Source organism: Zosterops lateralis (genome assembly GCF_965231275.1).
Source record: "Zosterops lateralis genome assembly, chromosome: 29".
Classification (NCBI taxonomy): Eukaryota; Metazoa; Chordata; class Aves; order Passeriformes; family Zosteropidae; genus Zosterops; species Zosterops lateralis.
The window spans coordinates 3780966-3801417 of NC_139789.1; the positions used below are offsets into that span (position 1 = coordinate 3780966).

The 20452-nt window shown below is 52.5% G+C and overlaps 2 protein-coding genes across 2 annotated transcripts in view; one reads left to right on the forward strand and one right to left on the reverse strand.

Annotated features, from left to right (window-relative positions):
- FCHO1 (FCH and mu domain containing endocytic adaptor 1) overlaps positions 1–8272 on the forward strand; it is a 31929-nt gene extending 23657 nt beyond the window's left edge. Inside the window, exons 23-28 of the mRNA XM_083879725.1 lie at positions 249–404; positions 2800–2932; positions 4568–4767; positions 6703–6767; positions 6864–7028; positions 8126–8272. Of these exons, the coding sequence (XP_083735851.1) occupies positions 249–404; positions 2800–2932; positions 4568–4767; positions 6703–6767; positions 6864–7028; positions 8126–8148 (742 nt within the window). The 3' untranslated portion in view covers positions 8149–8272. The remainder of the gene's footprint in view (positions 1–248; positions 405–2799; positions 2933–4567; positions 4768–6702; positions 6768–6863; positions 7029–8125) is intronic.
- A 1568-nt stretch (positions 8273–9840) lies between these two features.
- Positions 9841–20257, reverse strand: DDA1 (DET1 and DDB1 associated 1). Its single transcript, XM_083880062.1, has 5 exons — positions 20190–20257; positions 18611–18691; positions 17107–17158; positions 15937–15998; positions 9841–12210 (listed from the first exon to the last, which is right to left on the reverse strand). Exons 1-5 carry the CDS (start codon positions 20190–20192, stop codon positions 12100–12102), a joined length of 309 nt encoding a protein of 102 aa, XP_083736188.1. The 5' UTR covers positions 20193–20257; the 3' UTR covers positions 9841–12099.
- Positions 20258–20452: the final 195 nt, after the last annotated feature.

Below are 20452 nucleotides of genomic sequence, written 5' to 3' on the forward strand. Positions count from 1 at the left end.
CCTGTCCCCGGGGCTGTCCCCTGTCCCCCGGCATGTCCCCCTGTCCCCAGGCTGTCCCCTGACCCCCGGCATGTCCCCCTGACCCCCGGGCTGTCCCCTGTCCCCGGGCTGTCCCCTGTCCCCGGCATGTCCCCCTGTCCCCGGGCTGTCCCCTGTCCCCGGGGTGTCCCCTGACCCCAGGCTGTCCCCTGTCCCCGGGGTGTCCCCTGTCCCCGGGCTGTCCCCTGATCCCCTGCCTGTCCCCGCAGCTGCCTGGTGAAGGTGACAGGCGAGCTGACCATGTCGTTCCCCGCGGGCATCGTGCGGGTGCTGAGCGGCCCCGCGGCCCCGCCCGTGCTCAGCTTCAGGCTGCTCAACGCGGGCGCCATCGAGCAGTTCCTGCCCAACGCCGAGCTGCTCTACAGGTGCGGGGACAGCGGGGACAGCCCGGGAGACACGGGGGGCAGAGGTGGGGGGCTGGTGTTGGGGTACAGGGGGTGTCTGGGGGGTACAGGGGCTCTGGGAGATGGTGGATGGAGAGATGGGGTGGGTTTTCGGGTACAGGAGGACACAGGGACTTTGGGAGGTGATGGATGCAGTGATGTGAGGCAAGTTTTGGGGTGCAAGGGCTGTCTAGGGGGTACAGGGACTTTGGGAGATGATGGATGCAGTGATGGGCGCTGGTGTTGGGGTGCAGGGGACTTTGGGAGGTGTGAATGCAGGGTTTGGGGTACAGGGGACTTTGGGAAGTGGTGGGTGCAGTTATGGGAGGCAGGTTTTGGGGTACAGGGGGGCACAGGGACTTTGGGAGGTGTGGGTGCAGTGATGGGGGCAAGTTTTGGGGTGCAGGGGGTGTCCGGGGGATACAGGGTCTCTGGGAGGTGATGAATGGAGTGATGGAGGGCAAGTTTTGGGGTACAGGGGACTTTGGGAAGTGGTGGATGCAGTGATGGGGGCAGGTGTTGGGGTGCAGGGGGTGTCCGGGGGATACAGGGGCTCTGGGAGGTGATGGATGCAGGGTCTTGGGGAACAGGAGGACACTTGGGAGGTGATGGGTGGAGTGATGGGGGTGGGTTTTGAGGTACAGGAGAACACAGGGACTTTGGGCGGTGATGGATGCAGGGTTTTGGGGGACAGGAGGGGACTTTGGGAGATGTGGATGCAGTGATGGGGGCAGATTTTGGGGTACAGGGGACTTTGGGAGGTGTGGATGCAGTAATGGGCAATGGTGTTGGGGTGCAGGGGACTTTGGGAGATGTGAATGCAGGGTTTGGGGTACAGAGGACTTTGGGAAGTGGTGGGTGCAGTTATGGGGTTGGGGCTTGGGGTACAGGAGGAGCACAGGGACTTTGGGAGGTGATGGATGCAGTGATGAGGGCTGGTGTTGGGGTGCAGGGGGTGTCTGGGGGGTACAGGGGCTCTGGGAGGTGGTGGATGGAGTGATGGGGGCGGATTTGGGGGTACAGGAGGGCACAGGGAACTTTGGGAGGTGATGGATGGTTTTGGGGTACAGAGTGTCCCTGTTTTCCTGGGGATGCCCTCAGGAGCTGAGGAATGCAGCAATGGGGAGCTGAGTTTTGGGGGTTCCTGGGGATGCAGTGGATGCAGTGATGGGGAGCTGGATATTGAGATCTGGGGATTCTGAGGCATCTGGGCTTCCTGGGAATGCAGCAATGGGGAGCTGAATTTTGGGATTTTGGCATCTTTGGGACTCTTGGCGTCCTGTGAATGCAGTGACGGGGAGCTGAGTTTTGGGAATTCCTGGGGACACAGTGGATGCAGCGATGGGGAGCTGAGATTTGGGATTTTGGGGCTCTGGGTGTCCTGGGAATGCAGCAATGGGAGCTGAGTTTTGGGATTTTGGGGCCCTGGACATCCTGTAAACGCAGCAATGCAGAGCTGAAATTTGGGATTTTGGCATTTTTGGGGTTCTGGGCATCCTGGGAATGCAGTGACAGGGAGCTGGATATTGGGGATTGCTGGGGACACAGTGGATGCAGCAATGGGGAGCTGGATATTGGGATTTTGGTATTTTTGGGGTTCTGGGCATCCTGTGAATGCAGCAAGGGGGAGCTGGATATTGGGGATTCCTGGGGACACAGTGAATGCAGTGATGGGGAGCTGAGGTTTGGGATTTTGGCATTTTTTGGAGTTCTGGGCATCCTGCAAATGCAGCAATGGGGAACTGAGTTTTGGGGATTCCTGGGGACAGAGTGAATGTAGCAATGGGGAGCTGAGATTTGGGATTTTGGCATTTTTGGGGCTCTGGGTGTCCTGTGAACGCAGCAATGGGAGCTGAGTTTTGGGATTTTGGGGCTCTGGACATCCTGGGAACACAGCAATGGGGAGCTGAGTTTTGGGATTTTGGCGTTTTTTGGAGTTCTGGGCATCCTGCAAATGCAGTGACGGGGAGCTGGATATTGGGATTTTGGCATTTTTGGGGCTCTGGGCGTCCTGTGAACGCAGCAATGGGAGCTGAGTTTTGGGATTTTGGCATTTTTGGGGCTCTGGGCGTCCTGTGAACGCAGCAATGGGGAACTGAATTTTGGGATTTTTGGGACTCTGGGTGTCCTATGAATGCAGCAATGGAGAGCTGAGATTTGAGATTTTGGCATTTTTGGGGCTCTGGACATCCTGTAAACACAGCAATGGGGAGCTGAGATTTGGGATTTTTCGGTCTCTGGGCATCCTGCAAATGCAGCAACAGGGAGCTGAATTTTGGGACCCCCAGCAATCCGGGGGCTGGTTTGGAGCTGGGTACCGGGGTCCCACCTTCCGGGGGTACCCAGACCGTGCTTCCCCTGTCCCCCCACACCACAGCGACCCCTCCCAGAGCGACCCCAGCACCAAGGACTTCTGGCTGAACATGGCAGCGCTGACGGGGCAGCTGCAGCGGCAGGCGGAGCAGAGCCCGGCCGCGCCATACCACAACGTGGCCCTGCTCAAGTACCAGGTGGGCCCCGGGGATGGACCCCAAGGGTGGGAGATGGGGGGTCTGGGGGCTGAATCCCCCCACGAGGTGGGAGAGGTGGGGTTTGGGGAGGCTGGACCCCCAAGGGTGGGAGATGGGGGGTCTGGGGGGCTGGACCCCCCAAAGGTGGGAGATGTGGGGTTTGGGGAGGCTGGACCCCCACAGGGTGAGAAATGCAGGGTATGGGGTCCTGGGGCTGAACGAGGTGGGAGATGCAGGGTTTGGGATCTTGAACCCCCACAGGGTGGGAAATGTGGGGTCTGGGATCCTGAGCCTGAATGGGGTGGGAAATGCAGGGTTTGGGGCCTGTGAGGCTGAATGAGGTGGGAGATGCAGAGTTTGGGTGCTGCACCCTCTTACAGTGAGAGATGCAGGATCTGGGGTCCTGAACCTCCACAGGGCAGGAGATGTGGGGTTTAAGGGGCTGGACCCCCACAGGGTGGGAAATGTGGGGCTTGGGGGGCTGGATCCCCCCACAGGGTGAGAAATGCAGGGTTTGGGGTTCTAAGCCTGAATGGGGTGGGAAATGCAGGGTTTGGGGTCCTAAGCCTGAATGGGGTGGGAAATGCAGGGTTTGGGGTCCTGAACCTATGCAGGGTTTGGGGTTGTGAGGCTGAATGAAGTGGGAGATGCAGGGTTTGGGGTCCTGAACCCCCACAGGGTGGGAGATGTGCAGTTTGGGGTCCTGAACCTATGCAGGGTTTGGGGTCCTGGAGCTGAACAAGGTGGGAGATGCAGGGTTTGGGGTTGTGAGGCTGAATGGGGTGGGAGACGCAGTGTTTGGGATCCATTTACCCTGTGCACAGGAGGGTCTCAGTGCCCCCCTAGACCCCCCGAACCCCCTGATGTGCTGCAGTTCTCCCGTCTGGGCCCTGGCTTGGTCCCCTTGAGGCTGTGTGTGCACTGGGAGTGGAGTATGGGTACAACCCTGGGCATGGGAGAGTCTTGGTGCCCCCCAAACCCCAATAACCCCCCCCAAACCCTACAGTTCTCGTGGCTGGGCCCCGGCTCAGTGCCCTTGAGGCTGTGTGTGCTGGGAGTGTGTGGGTCAGTGTGGAGTATGGGTACAACCCTGGGCACGGGAGGGTCCTGGTGCCCCCCAAACCCCAATAAACCCCCCCAAACCCCCCAGTTCTTGCGGCTGGGCCCCGGCTCGGCCCTGCTGAGGCTGTGTGTGCGCTGGGAGCGCTCGAGTCAGCATTGAGTATGGGTACAACAAGGGGACCCACCCTGTGCACGGGGGTCCCGGTGCCCCTCAAACCCCAAGAAACCCCTCAAACCCCAATAACCCCCCTGTAACCCCGCAGTTTTCCCAGCTGGGCCCCGGCTCAGCCCCACTGAGGCTGTGTGTGCGCTGGGAGTGTGCGGGTGGCTGTGGAATATGGATACAGTCCTGGGCACAGGAGGGTCTTGGTGCCCCCCAAACCCCAACAAACCCCCCCAAAACCCCACTAACCCCCCTGTAACCCCCCAGTTCTCCCGTCTGGGCCCCGGCTCGGCCCCACTGAGGCTGTGTGTGCGCTGGGAGTGGAGTATGGGTACAACGGGGTATCCACCCCGGGCACAGGAGAGTCCCGGTGCCCCCCAAACCCCACTAACCCCCCTGTAACCCCCCAGTTCTCCCGGCTGGGCCCCAGCTCGGCCCCACTGAGGCTGTGTGTGCGCTGGGAGTGCTCTCCGGGCTCCACGCGGGTCTCGGTGCAGTACGGGTACAACGCGGCCGCCCTGGCACTGCCCGTGCCCCTGGGCAACGTGCACGTCCTGCTGCCCCTGGAGGAGCCCCTCAACAACCTGCGCCTGCAGCCCCCCGCCAGCTGGTACCGGGATGGGGACAGCAGGGGTGGGCCCAGGGTGGGAGAGGAGGGGTTTGGGGTCCTGGACACTCACAGGGTGAGAAACACGGGGTCTGGGGTCCTGGGGGTGGAAGATGAAGGGTTTGGGGTCCTGGGGCTGAATGGGGTGGGTGATGCAGGGTTTGGGGTTGTGAGCCTGGACAGGGTGGGAGAAGAGGGATGAGGTCCCAAAAACCCACAGGATGGAAGAGGAAAGGTTTGAGGTCTCACAAACCTACAGGGTAGGAGATGCAGGGTTTGGGGTCACAAAAACCCACAGGGTGGGAGATGGAGGGTTTGGGGTCCTGGACCTTCACAGGGTGGGAGACACGGGGTCTGCGGTCCTGGGGGTGAATGGGGTGGGAGATGCAGGGTTTGGGGTCCTGGGCCCTCATAGGGTGGGAGAGGAAGGATGGGGGGTCCTGGGGCTGGGAGATGGAGAGTTTGGGATCCTGACACTAAATGGGGTGGGAGATGGAGGAATGGGGTCACAAAAATCCATAGGGTGGGAGAGGAAGGGTGGGGGGTCCTGAGGTTGGACAGGGTGGGAGATGCAGGGTTCTGAGGTTGAATGGAGTGGGAGATACAGGGTCTGGGGTCACAAAAACCCACAGGGTAGGAGGGGACAGGTGGGGGGTGATGGGGTGAACCGAGTGGGAGATGTAGGGTTTGGGGTCCTGGGGCTGAACTGGGGTTGTAGATGCAGGGTTTGGGGTCCTGGACCCATGGGGTGGGAGATACAGGGTTTGGGGTCCTGGGCCGGCACAGGGTGGGAGATGCAGGGTTTGGGGTCTTGAGGCTGAGCGAGGTGGTAAATGCAGGGTCTGGGGTCCCAAAAACCCGTAGGGTGGGGGATGCAGGGTTTGGGTTTTGAGACTGAATGGGGTGGGTGATGCAGGGTTTGGGGTCACAAAACCCCACATGGTGGGAGATGGAGGGTTTGAGGTTGTGAGCCTGGAGAGGGTGGGAGAGGAGGTCCCAAAAACCCACAGGGTGGGAGATGCAGGGTCTGGGGTCCTGAACCCTCATAGGGTGGGAAACATGGGGTCTGAGGTCCTGAGGCTGAACAGGGAGGGAGATGCAGAGTCTGAGGTCCTAAAACTCATAGGGTGGGAGATGGAGGGATGGGGTAACAAGAACCCACAGGGTGGGAGAGGAAGGGTGGGGGGTCCTGAGCCTGGACAGGGTGGGAGATGCATTGAGGGGGTCCCAAAAACCCACAGGGTGGGAAATGTGGGGTCTGGGGTCCTGGGCCTGAATGAGGTGGGAGATGCAGGGTTTGGGGTCCCAAACCTTCACAGAGTGGTGGATGACACAGGGCTGGGGGCCCCAAACTCCCCCAGGGTTGGGGGACACAGGACTTGGGGGGGTCCCCAAGATGGGGCCCACAGGAGTGGGGTCCTGAACCCCCCCGGGGTGGGAGAAGAGGACACTGAACTGGGAAATGGGAACCTTGAGCAGGAAATGGGGTCACTGATGGGGTGAGGAAGGCAGGGAGGTGGGGATGGAATTTGGGGGTGTGGGATCCTGAGCTCGGGAAAAGGGAATTCTGAGCTCTGGGAAAAGGGAGTTCTGAGCCCCCAAAAAAGGGGATTCTTAGTGCCGGGAAAAGGAGATTCTAAGCTTGGGAAAAGGGTATTCTGATCCCCCTGAAAAGGGGATTCTGAGCCTGGGAAAAGGGAATTCTGAGCCCCCAAAAAAGGGGATTCTGAGTGCTGGGAAAAGGGGATTCTGAACCACAGGAAAAATGGATTTGAGCTCCGGGAAAAGGGGATCTTGAGCCCTGGGAAAAGGGAATTCTGAGCCCCGGGTAAAGCAGACCCTGAGCCCGGGGAAAAGGGGATTGAAAAGGGGATTCTGAGCCCAGAGAAAACGTATCTGAGCCCCAGAAAAGCGGATCCCTATCCCTTTTCCCGGCAGGAACCTGGAGGAGAAGCGGCTGCTCTGGAAGCTGCTGGACATTCCTGGCGCCCCGGGGCAGGGAGGTGAGACCCCCGGGGAAAAGAGGGATGAGACACAGTGTGGGGAGGGGGGTCTCCTCATGCCGACCCCCTCCCCAACCCCTTGGCTGTCCCCCCCAGGCTGCGGGCGGCTCTCGGCCAGCTGGGAGCCGCTGGGGGGGCCCAGCAAACCCAGCCCCGTGGCCGCCCAGTTCAGCAGCGAGGGCAGCACCCTGTCGGGGGTGGAGGTGGAGCTGGCGGGCGCCGGGTACCGCATGTCGCTGGTCAAGAAGAGGTTTGCCACAGGTGCGGGGATGGGGATGGGGATGGGGGTCCTTTCCAGACAGTGTTTGGGGGTGTGGGGTTTTCTCTCCATCCTCTGGGTCATGGGGGGACAGGGGGTCCCTGCCCTGGGGTATTTAAGGTCTTTTCCCTGGGGTATTTAGGGAGTCCTTTCCCTGGGGCATTTAGGGTCCCTGCCCTGGGGTATTTAGAGTCTTTTCCCTGCTTTTTGGAGTTCAGTGTCTCTTTCCTGGGGTTTTTGGGGTCCTTTTCCTGTTCTTTGGGGTGCACAGAGTCCTTTCCCTGGGATATTTAAGGTCTTTTCATTGGAGTATTTAGGGAGTCCTTTCCCTGGAGTATTTGGGGTCCTTTTCCTGGGGTGTTTAGGGTCCCTTTCCTGGGGTATTTAGGGTCCTTTCCCTGCTCTTTGGGGTTCATAGTGTCCCTTTCCTGGGGTTTTTGGGGTCCTTTCCCTGGAGTATTTAGGGAGTTCTTTCCCTGGGGTATTTAGGATCCTTTCCCTGCTTTTTGGGGTATTTAGGGTGTCTTCCCTGCTCCTTGGGGTGCTCAAGGGTTCCTTTTCTGCTCCCTGGGGTTCATGGGGTCCCTTCCCTGCTCTTTGGGGTGCTCAGGGTCCCATTCCTGGGGCGTTTAGAGTCTCTTCCCTGTGGTATTTGGGGTCCCTGCCCTGGGGTATTTGGGGTTTATTCTCTGGGGTATTTAGAGTCCTTTCCCTGCTCTTTGGGGTTCACAGTGTCCCTTTCCTGGGGTTTTGGGGGTTCTTTCCCTGTTCTTTGGGGTGCATAGGGTCCTTTCCCTGGAGTATTTGGGGTCCCTTCCCTGAGGTGTTTAGGATCCTTTCCCTGTTTTTTGGGGTATTTAGGGTCCTTTCCCTGCTCTTTAGGGTTCTCAGGGTCCCATTCCTGGGGTATTTAAGGTCTTTTCCCCGGGGCACTTAGGGTCCTTTTCCTGCTTTTTGGGGTGCATGGGGGTCTCTTTCCTATCTGGGGTCCCTTCCGCACTCCTTGGGGTGCACAGGGTCCCTTCCCTGGGGTACTTGGGGTCCTTTCCCTGCTCTTTGGGGCGCTCAGGGGCTCCTTTTCTTCTCCTTTCCCCCACAGGGATTTACCTGGCCGGGTCCTGAGCCCCCCCGGGGTCCCCCCGCGGTTCTTGGTGTGGATTTGGAAACACTGGACGGAGGGGGCTGGGGAGGGGGCGCCTCCTCTTCCTCCTCCTCTTCCTCCCCCTGGTTTTGCTCCTGCTGCTCCTCCCGGTGTCCCTGTCGCTGTCCCCGCCCCGCCCGTGCTGTGAATGGAGCAGGAGCTGCTCTTTTATTAAACACTTTATTTTCTAATAAATTCCACCCCGCCGGCTCTGCCTCCTTCCTGCCACAGCGCCCGTCCCATCAATCCCAAAAATCTCATCCCATATTCCCATCCAATCCCATCCCATCAATCCCATAAATCCAATAAATCCCATCCCATATTTCCATCCCATATTCCCATCCAATCACATCCTATCAATCCCATAAACCCAATCCCATAAATCCAATAAATCCCGTCCCATCAATCCCATCAATCTCATCCCATATTCCCATCCAATCCTGTCCCATCAATCCCATAAGTCCAATAAATCCCATCCAATAAATCCCATCCCATGGATCCCATCCCGTATTCCCATTCCATACCATCCCATGGATACCATCAATCCCATCCCATCCAACGTTTCCATCCCATTCTATGTTCCCATCCCATATTCCCCATTCCATACCAGCCCATAAATCCAATCCCAATCTCAAGACATTCCATCCCTTGGATCTCATAAATCCCATCCCATAAATCTCATATTCCCATCCCATCTTCTCATCCCAATCCCATCCCATCTTATCCCATATTCCCATCCCATAAATCCCATCCCATAAATCCCATTATTCCCATCCTAATCTATCCCATATTCCCATCCCATCATCCCATCCCATCAATCCCACCCCGGGATCCTCTCGGAGCTCCCTGGATGCGGCGCCGGCGGCTCCTCTCCGCGGGGAAACTGAGGCAGGGCCGTGCTGGGCCCTCGCTGTGCCCGGGGTGTCTCCAGGAGGGTTTGGTGGCCCTTGGTGACATCTGGGATGGTGCCACCACCTGGATGTGTCCCCGTCCCGTGGGATCCTGGGGTCACTGTGGTGTCGCCAGTTCCAGTATGAAGGTGACACCAAGGGACTGAGGGGGTCTGGGGGACTGGGGGTGTCTCCAGGAGGGTTTGGTGGCCCTTGGTGACACCTGGGATGGTGCCACCCCCTGGAGGTGTCCCTGTCCCACTGGGAGGGTCCCCATGGGATCCTGGGGTCACTGGGGTGTCCCCAGCTCCAGAGTGAGGGTGACAACAAGGGACTGAGGGGCTCTGGGTGTCTCTGGGGAGGTTTGGTGGCTCTTGGTGACATTGAGGGATCTCAGATAATGTCACTGGATGTGTCCCTGTCCCAATGGGGGGGGTCCCCAGAGGATCTTGGGGTCACTGGGTGTCCCCCAGCTCCAGAATGAGGGTGGCACCAAGGGATTGGGGGTGTCCTCAGGAGGGTCTGGTGGCCCTTGGTGACATCTGGGATGGTGCCACCACCTCAGACAGGGACCCCAAATCCATGGATCCATCCCTGTCCCACTGGATTCTGCCCCTGAGAGGCTCCAGAGGGTTTGGTGGCTCTTGGTGACATCGAGGGATCCGTGATGGTGCCACCACCTGGATCTGTCCCTGCTGGAATTCCCCCTCTGGAATTCCCCATTCCCTGTTTTTTTCCCATCGTTCCCCTTTTTCCCCCCTTGGGGAAGAAAATCCGGGGGAATTCCAGCAGGAAGTGCCAACACTTTAATGGAACAACAATTCCCGAGAAAACTCCGGAATCCTCGGGATGGATCCGCCTTCCTCTCCTTGGGGAATTCCCCCCTTGGAATTTCCTCCAAAAAATCCGGCTCATCCCAGGACTTTTCCAGCTGGAAATTTCCCCATCCACCCCCCCCCGCCAAAAAAAAACCCAAAACAAAACCCGCAAAAAACCAAAACAAAATAAAACAAAATTCCGGGAATTCCGCTTTTCCTTCCCTCCCTTCCCACCCTCCACCCCCTCTCAGCATTCCAGGAATTCCAAAGTTGCTTCCATAAAAAAAAAAAAAAAAAAAAAAAGAAAAAAAAAAAAAAAAAAAAAAATCAAAGAAAAGAACAAAAAAAAACTTGGGGAAAAATGGAGGCAAAGCCCCCAAAAGTTCTGGCTGGAATTCCAGTCCCAAAATTCCGGGAATTCCGACGGGATCCGTGTCCTGCTGCTCTTCCCGAGGTTCCTCTTCTGATGTCCAAAGGAATTTTTGGCCGTTTCCAACCTGGAATTCCGAGGATGGATCCTGGATTTTATTCCAGGAAAAAAAGGAGAGGCAGGAATTCTCCCAGAGAGTCAAAGCTGGGAATTTTTTGGGGTTTTTTTCGGGATTTTCCAGCGAGGGGAAGGAAAGAAAGGCCCCGAATTCCAGGATTTTTCCTTGTGGAGAAGCAGCTGGAATTTTTTTGGGATTTTTTTTTGTCCTTTTCCTGGTTTTTCCCGAGCGTTTTTTGGGTTTTTTTCCATGAATTCCGAGGCTCTGGATGGTCCTGGAGAGGCGGCTGGGAATTGTCTCAATCCTGAGGATTTTCAGCTCCACGTTCCTGGAATTTCATCCGGGAATTCCCAAAATTCCATCGCCAAAATTTCCAAATTTCATCCAAGAAATTCCTGAATTCCAATCCTGAAATTCCCGAATTCCATCCAGGATTTTTCCCAAATCCGAGGCAGGAGCAGCTCCCCAAGTCCTTCCCTTTGGAATTCCGAGCGATTCCCTCGGAGAGGATCCGATGATTTCCCAGGAAAATAATTTTGGGGGATTTAAGGATTTAAAAAAATCCCCTCCCAATCCCAAAAATAAATCCCAGGATCCAAATTCCCAGGAATTGGCTCCAGCCATGATTGGAGCATGGAAAAAAAAGGGGGTTGGGAATTTTCTGGAAAAATGGGAAAGGCCTCAAAGTTGGGAATTTTGGGAATATCCAAAAGATTCCTGGGAATTTATCAAGGGGGAAAAAAACCCCTGGATTTTTATAGGGAAAGGGATGTGGGGAATGCTTAAAATGGGATTTTTGGGAAGGGAAATGGCAGAAAAAGTGGAATTTTTTGGGGGAATGAGGAGTTCTGGGATGTCACAGGGAGGAGAACCCAAATAATCCCAAAAAAAAGTGGAATTTTGGGGAAAAAAAAGAAGAATTATCCTGGAATTTTCTAAGGAGAAGATCTGAGAAATCCCAGGAAAAAAAATATATGGGAATTTTGGGAAGAGGATAAATCCCAGAAAAAAAAGTGATTTTTTGGGAATAAGGAATTCATTCCCCTGGGAGATCTCAGGAGCAAATCCCGGAAAATTTCAGGAAAAAAATGGGAATTTTGGGGCAATAAGAAATTCTGGGATACCACAGGGGAACTAGAACCCAGGAATCCCAGGAAAAACTGGGAATTTTGGGAAGGGAACAAATCCCAGAAAAAAAAGTGAATTTTTTTTGGGGGGAATAAGGAATTCTGGAAGATCACAGGAACAATCTCAGGGAAAAAAAAAATGGGAATTTTGGGGAAATAAATTCTGGGAGATCTCAGGAGCAAATCCCAGGAAAATCCCAGGAAAAAACTGGGAATTTTGGGAAGGGGATAAATCCCAGAAAAAAGTGATTTTTTTTTTTTTTTTTTTGGAATAAAGAATTAATTCCCCTGGGAGATCTCAGGGTCAGATCCAAGAAATCCCAGGAAAAAAAAAAAAAAAAAAAAAACTGGGAATTTTGGGAACAAGGACCAACCCCAAATTTCCCCTCTCCATAAAAAACCCCCCCGTGCCATAAATACAAAAAAAAAAAACCCGGGAAAGAGGCAAATCCCAAATAAATAGGGCAGATCCCAGGAATTCCCAGAGGGTTGAAGAAGGAAGGTGGGAAAAAAAAAAAAAAAAAAAAAAAAAAAGAAAACAAACAAACAAAAAAAAGCGGGAAGAGCTTTGGGAATTCCCGAATTCCCGGATTTTTCCGCGGTTGGGGTTTAAGTGTCCTCGGTCATGTCCTGGCTCCCGGTCCGGGCGATTTTCCGAGGAGGAGCCGAGTTCTCCCCCTCCAGCTCCCCCTGCTCCTGGTCCCGCTTCTTGGCAGCATTCTGGGGATGGGAATGGCACAGGGAATTCCACAGGGTTGTCCACAGGGAATTCCAGAGGGAATTCCAGAGGGGTTTTACAGAGGGATTGTCCAGAAGGAATTCCAGAGGGAAATTCTAAAGGGATTTTACAGAGGGAAAATCCTAAAGGGATTTTAGAGAGGGAATTGTCCAGAGGGAATTGTCCACAGGGAATTCCAGAGGGGGAATTCCAGAGGAGATTGTCCAGGGGGATTTTACAGAGGGAATTCCAGAAGGAAATTGTAAAGGGATTTTACAGAGGGAAGTCCTAAAGGGATTTTAGAGAGGGAATTGTCCAGAGGGAATTGTCCACAAGGAATTCCAGAGGGGGAATTCCAAAGGGGATTGTCCAGGGGGATTTTACAGAGGGAATTCCAGAAGGAAATTGTAAAGGGATTTTACAGAGGGAAGTCCTAAAAGGATTTTAGAGAGGGAATTGTCCAGAGGGGATTGTCCACAGGGAATTCCAGAGGGGGAATTCCAAAGGGGATTGTCCAGGGGGATTTTACAGAGGGAATTCCTGAGAGAAATTCTAAAGGGATTTTAGAGAGGGAAATTCAGAGGGATTGTCCAGAGGGAAATTGTCCACAGGGAATTCCAGAGGGGGAATTCCAAAAGGGATTGTCCAGGGGGATTTTACAGAGGGAATTCCAGAGAGAAATTCTAAAGGGATTTTAGAGAGGGAAATTCAGAGGGACTGTCCAGAGGGAAATTGTCCACACGGAATTCCAGAGGAGATTCTCCAGAGGGAATTCCAGAGGGGATTATCCAAAGGAGATTGTCCAGAGGAAAATTCCAGAGGGATTTTACAGAGGGAAATTCAGAGGGAAATTCTAAAGGGATTTCACAGAGGGAAATTCAGAGGGACTGTCCACAGGGAATTCCAGAGCGGGAATTCCAGAAAAGATTCTCCAGGGGGAATTTCAGAGGGCATTGCCCAGAGGGAATTTCAGAGGGAAATTCTAAAGGGATTTTACAGAGGGAAATCCTAAAGGGATTTTAGAGAGGGAATTGTCCAGAGGGGAATTGTTCACAGGGAATTCCAGAGGGGATTGTCCAAAGAGAATTTCAGAGGGAATTGTCCAAAGGGGAATGTCCAGAGGGGGAATTCCAGAGGAGATTGTCCAGAGGAAAATTCCAGAGGGATTTTCCAGAGGGAATTTCAGAGAGAATTTCTAAAGGGATTTTAGAGAGGGAAATTCAGAGGGATTGTCCAGAGGGATTGTTCACAGGCAATTCCAGAGGGGGAATTCCAGAGATTCTCCAAAGAGAATTCCAGAGGGGATTATCCAAAGGGGATTGTCCAGGGGGATTTTACAGAGGGAATTCCAGGGAGAAATTCTAAAGGGATTTTACAGAGGGAAATCCTAAAGGGATTTTAGAGAGGGAATTGTCCACAGGGAATTCCAGAGGGGCAATTCTGGAGGAGATTGTCCAGAGGGAAATTCCAGAGGAATTTTACAGAGGGAATTTCAGAGAGAAATTCTAAAGGGATTTTACAGAGGGAAGTCCTAAAGGGATTTTAGAGAGGGAATTGTCCAGAGGGGATTGTCCACAGGGAATTCCAGAGGGGGAATTCCAAAGGGGATTGTCCAGGGGGATTTTACAGAGGGAATTCCTGAGAAAAATTCTAAAGGGATTTTACAGAGGGAAATTCAGAGGGATTGTCCAGAGGGAAATTGTCCACACGGAATTCCAGAGGAGATTCTCCAAAGAGAATTTCAGAGGGGATTGTCCAGAAGGGTTGTCCACAGGGAAATTCCAGAGGGATTTTACAGAGGGAATTCCAGAGTGAAATTCTAAAGGGATTTTACAGAGGGAAGTCCTAAAAGGATTTTAGAGAGGGAATTGTCCAGAGGGAATTGTCCACAAGGAATTCCAGAGGGGGAATTCCAAAGGGGATTGTCCAGGGGGATTTTACAGAGGGAATTCCAGAAGGAAATTGTAAAGGGATTTTACAGAGGGAAGTCCTAAAAGGATTTTAGAGAGGGAATTGTCCAGAGGGAATTGTCCACAAGGAATTCCAGAGGGGGAATTCCAAAGGGGATTGTCCAGGGGGATTTTACAGAGGGAATTCCAGAGAGAAATTCTAAAGGGATTTTAGAGAGGGAAATTCAGAGGGACTGTCCAGAGGGATTGTCCACAGGGAATTCCAGAGGAGATTCTCCAGAGGGAATTCCAGAGGGGATTATCCAAAGGAGATTGTCCAGAGGAAAATTCCAGAGGGATTTTACAGAGGGAATTCCAGAGTGAAATTCTAAAGGGATTTTAGAGAAGGAAATCCTAAAGGGATTTTAGAGAAGGAATTGTCCAGAGGGAATTGTCCACAGGGAATTCCAGAGGGGATTGTCCAGAGGGATTTTACAGAGGGAATTCCAGAGGGAAATCCTAAAGGAATTTTAGAGGGGATTGTCCAGAAGGATTGTCCACAGGGAAATTCCAGAGGGATTTTACAGAGGGAATTCCAGAGGGAAATTCTAAAGGGATTTCACAGAGGGAAATTCAGAGGGACTGTCCACAGGGAATTCCAGAGCGGGAATTCCAGAAAAGATTCTCCAGAGGGAATTTCAGAGGGCATTGCCCAGAGGGAATTCCAGAGGGAAATTCTAAAGGGATTTCACAGAGGGAAATTCAGAGGGACTGTCCACAGGGAATTCCAGAGCGGGAATTCCAGAAAAGACTCTCCAGAGGGAATTTCAGAGGGAAATTCTAAAGGGATTTTACAGAGGGAAATCCTAAAGGGATTTTAGAGAGGGAATTGTCCAGAGGGAAATTGTTCACAGGGAATTCCAGAGGGGATTGTCCAAAGAGAATTTCAGAGGGAATTGTCCAAAGGGGAATGTCCAGAGGGGGAATTCCAGAGGAGATTGTCCAGAGGAAAATTCCAGAGGGATTTTCCAGAGGGAATTTCAGAGAGAATTTCTAAAGGGATTTTACAGAGGGAAGTCCTAAAGGGATTTTAGAGAGGGAATTTCAGAGAGGGAATTGTCCAGAGGGATTGTCCACACGGAATTCCAGAGGGGGAATTCCAAAGGGGATTGTCCAGGGGGATTGTCCAGAGGGATTTTACAGAGGGAATTCCAGAGAGAAATTCTAAAGGGATTTTAGAGAGGGAAATTCAGAGGGACTGTCCAGAGGGATTGTCCACAGGGAATTCCAGAGGGGGAATTCTGGAGGAGATTGTCCAGAGGGGGATTGTCCAGAAGAAGAGGACAGGCCCAGGGTGGGAATTCCCAGTTTTCCCACATTGTGGGATTCCCAAATCCCAAAATCCCACATCCCAATATTCCCACAAAATTCTAAATCTCAGCATTCCTAAATCCCAGAGTTCCCAGATCCCAGCATTCCCACAAAATTCCAAATCCCGATATTCCCACATTCCCAATTGTGATGGTTCCCAAATCCCAGCATTCCCAATTGTGATGGTTCCCAAATCCCAGCATTCCCAATCCCAAATCCCCAATCCCACAAATCCCAACATTCCCAAATTCCCAAATCCCAAACTCAACCCTCCTCCCCTCAATCCCAATTTCCCCCTCCCTCAACCCCCCAAAATTTCCCATTTTTCCCTCATTTCCAGAGGCAAAAAAACAATCCCAGGATTTCCCAACTGGAATTCCCACATTAATAATTAACATCAGAATTAATCAGTCCCAAATTCCCAGAAAAATTGGGAATTTTTGATGCCAAAAATGGAATTTTTTTCACCTTTTTGTCCCACTGCTGGTGGAGGTAGCGCAGGAGGATGTTTGTCTTCTCTGTCACGATAACTGGGAGAGAATTCCAAGGAAAAACAGGGAAAAAATTCCATGTTTTAGGAGGATTCGGATGGGGAAGGAGGGAGGGAAAATCGGGAATTGTCAGAGGAAAGTTGGGAATAAATAAAGAGAAAAATGGGAACAAATACGGAAAATATTGGGGATAAATGAGGGGAATATTGGGAATTAATAAAGGGAAAATTGGGAGTAATTAAGAGAAAATTTGGGAATAATTAAGGGAAAAATGGAAATTAATAAAGGGAAAATTAGGAATTAATAAAGGGAAAAATGGGAACAAAAAATGAGAAATGGGAAGAAATAAAGAGAATATTTGGGAATAAAGAAGAAGAATATTGTGAATAATTAAAGAGAAAATGGGAATAAATAAAAGGGAAAATTGGGAATAAATAATGGAAAAAATTTGGAATAAATAAGGAGAAAACTGGGAAGAAATAAGGGAGAAATTTGGAAAAAAGAAGGGGAAAGTTGGGAATAAATAAAGGGAAAATTTGGAATAAAGAGAGGGAAAAAATGGGAATAAAAAAGGTGGAAATTTGGGAATTAAAAGGGGAAAAATTGGGAATTACAAGGGGGAATATTGGGAAATAAAAAGGGGAATATTGGGAATAAATAGGGAGAAATTTGATATAAAAAGGAGAATATTGGGGATAAAAAAGGGAATATTGGGAATAAACAAGGGGAAAGTTGGGAATCAATAAAGGGAATACTGGGAATAAGGAGAGGGAAATTTGAGATAAAGAGAGAGAATACTGGGAATACAGAGTAGGGAAGTTGGGAATTAATAAAGGGAAAAATGGGAAATAAAAAGGGGGAATATTGGGAATAAGGAGAGGGAATATTGGGAATAAAAAAGGTGGAAAGTTGGGAATAAATAAAGGGAAAATTGGAGATAAAGAGAGGGAAAAAATGGGAATAAAGAAAGTGGAAATTTGGGAATTAAAAAGGGGAATATTAGGAATAAAAAAGGGGAAAATTGGAAAATAAAAAGGGGAAATTTGGGAACGAAAAGGGGGAAAGTTGGGAATACAGAGAGGGGAATTTGGGATTTGTGATTCTGGGATGAAGCTCAAGAAAAGTGGGATTTTCCGGGGTAACTCACTCTGCTCCGAGGGGAATTCTCTGGTGGGCAAATACACCGAGGGCCGGCGGTTCTGAAACGGGAATTCCCAACAGCCATCAGCAATGGGAATGGCGGGATTTGGGATTCTGGGAATGGTGGGATTTGGGAATTCTGGGGTTTGGGATTATGGGAATCCTGGGAATGATTGGATTGGGGATTCTGGGATTTGGGAATATTGAGATTGGGGAACACTGGGATATGGGATACTGGGAATGTTGGGATTGAGGAATCCAGGAATGGGGAATGCCAGGATTTGGGAATGCTGGGGTGTGGGATTCTGGGAATGCTGTGATTGGGAGTGTTGGGATTTGGGAATGTTGGGATTCTGGGAATGTTGGGATTGGGAACACTGGGATTTGGGAACGCCTGGATTTAGGAATCTGGGAATGAGGAATGCCGGGATTGGAGAATGTTGGGATTTGGGATAGTGAGAATGTTTCAATTGGGATTTTGGGATGTGGGAACATTGGGATGTGGGATTGGGAATGTTGGGATTGGGGAATGTTGGCAATGTTTGGATTTGGGAATGCTGGGATGTCGGAGGGATACTGGGAATGTTCGAATTGGGACTGTTGGGATTTGGGATACTGGGAATGCTGGGATTTGGGAACACCTGGATTTAGCAATCCTGGTATTTGGGAATGTTGGGATTTGAGAATGCTGGGATATGGGAATGGTGGGAATGTTGGGATTGGGATTGCTAGAATTAGGGAACACTGGGATTTGGGAAGACTGGGATGTGGGTTTGGAAAATGTTTAGATTTGGGAATGTTGGAATGTGGGAGGGATATTGGGAATGTCAGGATTGGGATTGTTGGGATTTGGGAACATTGGGATGTGGGATTCTGGGAATGCTGGGACTGGTGAATACTGGGATTGGGAAATGCTGGGAATGCTGAGATTTGGGAACACCTGGAATGGGGAATGCCGGGATTTGGGAATGTTGAGAGTTGGAATGTTGGGATTTGGGATTCTGGGTATGTTGGAAATGGGAATGGTGGGATTTGGGATAGTGGGAATGTGTGGACTGGGATTGTTGGGTTTTGGCAACATTGGGATGTGGGATTGGGAATGTTGGGAATGCTGGGATTTGGGATACTAGGAATGCTGGGATTTGGGAACACCAGGATTTGGGAATCCTGGAATGATGAATGCCAGGACTGGGGAACGTTGCGGTATGGGCAGGTGGGAATGTGGGAATATTGGGATGTGGAACCCTGGGAAAACACTGGGATTTGGGAACACCAGGATTCAGGAATTCCAAGATTGGAAATGCTGGGATTTGGGATAATGGAACATGGGAAGTCTGGGATTTGGGAATTCTGGGATTTGGGAACACTGGGATGGGGAACGTTGGGATTTGGGAACACTGAGATAGGGAATGCTGGGATTTGGGAATTCTGGGAATGGAAAGGCTGGGATTTGGGAATGTTGGGATGTGGGAATTCCAGGATTCAGGAATCCCAGGATCCAGAGCACTCACCGAGGCCTTGCAGACGGAATCCGCATGGAACCTGCTGAAGTTGCTCTTGTTGTACACGGGGAGCCCCTTCAGGAAATCTGCCTGGGGAGACACAATTCCCAAAAAACACCTCAGGGAGAGACACAAATCCAAAAAAAACCAAAACAAAACAAAACAAAAAACCCAGGGAGAATCAGAATTCCCAAAAAAAAACCCCAGGGAAGAGTTGACAGATCCCAGAGATTTGTGTCCATCCAAAGCCCCAAATTCCAGGGATTTGAACAGAAAATTCCCAGGATTTGGGCAGCCCCAAGTTTTCCCAGGGTGACCCTAAAGCTGCAATTCCCAACCTTTGGGATATTTGGGAATGTTGCTAATCCAAGGCCATGGAACAACTCCCACTTCAAAATTCCCAAAGGATCATCCCAGAGGAGCCCAAATCCCAAAATTCCCATCCCAAAAATTCCCAAAGGATCATCCCAGAACTGGGGAGGCTCCAATTCCTGAATTCCCAAAAATCCTGAGGGTGGAGGAGCCACCCAACTCCACCCACCAAACCCAAAACTGAAGGTGGGGAACCCCCAAATCCCAGGGGGCATCCCAAAATATTCCAAGGGGGAGCACCCAGCACCTCTAAACCCCCCATAAAACAAATGGTTAAACCCCACCCTCGGGTGCCCCTAAATCCCCCCATAAAACAAATGGTTCAGCCCCCTGAACCCCCACCCCAAACTTTTAGGGCTCAGCCCAATTTTAGGGTGTCCCCCACCCAAAGAAATGGTTCAGCCCCACCTTAGGGTGTCCCTAAATCCCCCCATAACAAAAATGGTCCAGCCCCACCTTAGGGTGCCCCCCTAAAACTCCCCCACAAAACAAATGGTTCAGTCCAATTTTAGGGCGCCCCCATGCAAGGAAATGGCTCAGTCTCTTCTTTAGGGTCCCCCTTGAACCCCCCAGTCCAATTTCAGGGTGTTACCCTGAACCCCCACCCCGAAACAAATGGTTCAGCCCAAATTTAGGGTGCCCCCTCACTTTAGGGCGCCCCCTGAACCCCTCATAACACAAATGGTTCAGCCCCACCTTAGGGTGCCCCTAAATCCCCTATAACACAAATGGTTCAGCCTAAATTTAGGGTGTCCCCTCTCCTTAGGGTGTCCCCCTGAACCCCCCATAACACAAGTGGTTCAGCCCCCCCTCAGGGTCTCCTCTCGGCTCCCCCACCAGCCCAACGGCCCAGCCGCACCTCGGGGCGCCCCCCACCCAAAACAAACACCTCAGACCCCCTTCAGGCTGCCCCCGCCCACACTGGGGTACCCCAACCCCACCCCGAGCCTGCGGCACCCCCGGAACCCCCGAACCCTCCAACCCCCGCACCCCCAAACCCTGCGGAGCCCCCTGAGGGTCCCCCTGATCCTCACCCCCCTCAGCCCCACCACCCCCGCCCAGGCCACGGAAGGCGCGGGCCCTACAGGCCGCCAGCGGCCGCGGTTCCGCCCTTGCGGTACCGGGAAGGCCTGGGCCGGCTCGCCGGGGCCCGGGAGGCGCGGCCGGGCCGCTGAGGGCGGGCCGGGGGCGCCATTGCGGCGGGGGTCTCACGTACCATCTTCACCGCCGCCAGCCGGGAGGAGCCGCCCCGGCCCGCCCACTGTCATGGCCGCCCGCCTCGTGCGCTTCGATTGGGCCGCGCCGCGGGACGCCGCGTTGCTATTGGGCGCTGCGCCTGTCAATCATCTAAGGGAAGGTTGGGTTGAGGCAGGAAGTAGCCGCGCGGAAAGGGCGGGGCGGGTGGAGTGCGAAAGGACCCGGATGGAGCCAGCGCGGGGCATGCTGGGAGTTGTAGTTTGGGCTGGGGGTTATAGTTCC

What these genes read in the sequence shown, in the direction of transcription:
- DDA1 (XM_083880062.1), bottom strand. An exon ending in ATTCCGTCTGCAAGGCCTCG is followed by an intron (nt 17,159 to 18,610) that starts GTGAGTGCTCTG and finishes TTCCCGTTTCAG; the next exon opens with AACCGCCGGCCCTCGGTGTA. An exon ending in ACCAGCAGTGGGACAAAAAG is followed by an intron (nt 12,211 to 15,936) that starts GTGAAAAAAATT and finishes TCCCATCCCCAG; the next exon opens with AATGCTGCCAAGAAGCGGGA.